Genomic DNA, 2,053 nt, shown 5'->3' with positions numbered 1-2,053 from the left:
TAATGTTTTATTTCTATTATTGTGCTCCAGAATATGGTTGTGAACATTTTTTTAAAAGATACAAAAGACGATAAGGAGAATGTTTGCAAAGTGTCTAATGACTGGCAATCGCCTTAGGTAGCATTCCTACCCATCGTTCTTGATCATGTGTGTTTGTGGACATTTTAGGTCTAGGGTCCTCCACCAGTAAGCAAGTTCTGATGACATAAGACTTCAATTCCCTCAGCTGGCAGGTCTCACTGTCACATAAAGTATCACTATGATATCCCATATTACCAATAGTCTAAATTAATATTTACTTCCTCTTTTTTTCCTAGATAATAGCCATGTCAAAAGCAGACTGCTCAGGAAACACAACTAATGTTGCAGAATTCCTGCTTATTGGACTGCAGTTAATCCCACAGATGAAGCCGTTCCTCTTTCTTGTATTCATTACTATGTATTTGTTGACTCTGTCAGGAAATGGCCTCATCATTCTCACTGTGTATCTAGAAGTCAACCTCCACTCTCCTATGTACTTCTTCCTTGGGAACCTGTCACTGTTGGATGTCTGTGCAACGTCCAATGTGATGCCCACCTTACTCAGTGGGCTATTGACAGACAGCAATATAATTTCTTTTTACACTTGTTTGACTCAATACTTCTTCTTTGGTTGGTTGGTATCTGCTGAGTGCCTCCTCCTGACTGTAATGGCCTATGACAGGTATGTGGCCATATGTTATCCTTTACATTACCAAAAACTCATGGACCGAAGGTGCTGTCTTCAACTGACTGTTGGATCTTGGATAACTTCCTTTATTATGATAGTGGTTGTGCAGTCTCTAATGAGTACAGCAGAATTCGTTGGCATCAATGAGCTAGACCATTTCTTTTGTGATTTTGAACCTCTTCTCAAAGTAGCCTGCTCTGACACCGCCCTGATTAACTTGCTTGCTTTTCTCTTATCGGCTGTTGTAGTATCAATCCCTTTCACTTTTATCATTATATCTTATTTATATATTATATCAGCAGTCCTTAAAATCAAGTCAACTAAAGGAAGGAGTACTGTTTTTTCTACATGTAGCTCCCACCTTGTGGTGGTCAGCACATACTTTTGCATGTTGATCATAATGTATACAGTGCCGTCAACTGGACATTCACTGAATGCAAACAAAGCATTATCGCTGCTCTACACTGTGGTTACTCCAATGACTAATCCAGTTGTTTATGCCCTGAGAAATAAGGCAATAATGGAGGCCTTCAGGAAGCATTTAAAGAAGATGATTTGATCTATACATGTCTAAAAATCACAGCCTTTGTTTTTAAATAGTGAATGTATGATCAATGGTTGTAATTGTTATTAGTTGCATCCTGGGTAGGTTTTTCCTCTTTATGTTTTGTGGGTTGGCATAGAACACTATCTTGAACATGTGTAGTGCGCTGCAAAAGTATGTCAAGTCCTTAAGCTAATTTTTCTAAATATTGATGGTTTGATCTGGTTATAGCTCTAGATTTTCTTTTGAATCCATAGTAGACTACACTGTCTGGAGAATTGTGCATATTGCCAGGAAGAATTGGGTACCGAATCATAGCACCTGGAAATCAACTTGGCACTGATGGTGAAACTATTACTCCTAAAATGAATATATAAAGTGCTGGAGTATTTAAAATAAAAAGTAGGTAGCAAAGGGTTCACAGTTATATTCAACACATTACCTACTGGCGGTCACCAGTAGGTAGTTATAGCAAGAACCATGTTTCCTTTAGAAAATCATTTTCTGACTTGCCTATACCTGTGGCGGCAGTTGATGCATCTTGACAAAACTTCCCCAAAAATGTGAATCTCACTCCAGCTACAGCCTGGAAAGTTTTGGGGTGATCTGTCAAGCGGGGGCTGAGAAAAAGGGGGGGGTCCAGACCTCATTTTCCCCATTTTATTTCCCACAGAGATTTTGAACATGACCTCATCCCAAACCTTTGAACAGAATTACACCAAATTTGGTAAAAAGCTAGGGCATATTATCAAAGACGGCGTTAAAATTATTGCCGGTTTAGCGGTAGAAAACGGCAGATA

At 39.0% G+C, this 2,053-nt stretch overlaps 1 protein-coding gene across 1 annotated transcript; it reads left to right on the top strand.

The window, feature by feature from the left end:
* Nucleotides 1–326: 326 nt before the first annotated feature.
* Nucleotides 327–1,268, top strand: LOC147678813 (olfactory receptor 11A1-like). The gene has a single exon (XM_086945734.1). The coding sequence runs from the start codon at nucleotides 327–329 to the stop codon at nucleotides 1,266–1,268; it is 942 nt and encodes a 313-aa protein (XP_086801860.1).
* Nucleotides 1,269–2,053: the final 785 nt, after the last annotated feature.

The sequence above is a fragment of the Lissotriton vulgaris genome, chromosome 12 (assembly GCF_964263255.1).
Source record: "Lissotriton vulgaris chromosome 12, aLisVul1.2, whole genome shotgun sequence".
Lineage (NCBI taxonomy): Eukaryota > Metazoa > Chordata > Amphibia > Caudata > Salamandridae > Lissotriton > Lissotriton vulgaris.
Note: the sequence above shows the minus strand (reverse complement) of the source record. Positions and strands in the feature narration are given on the sequence as shown.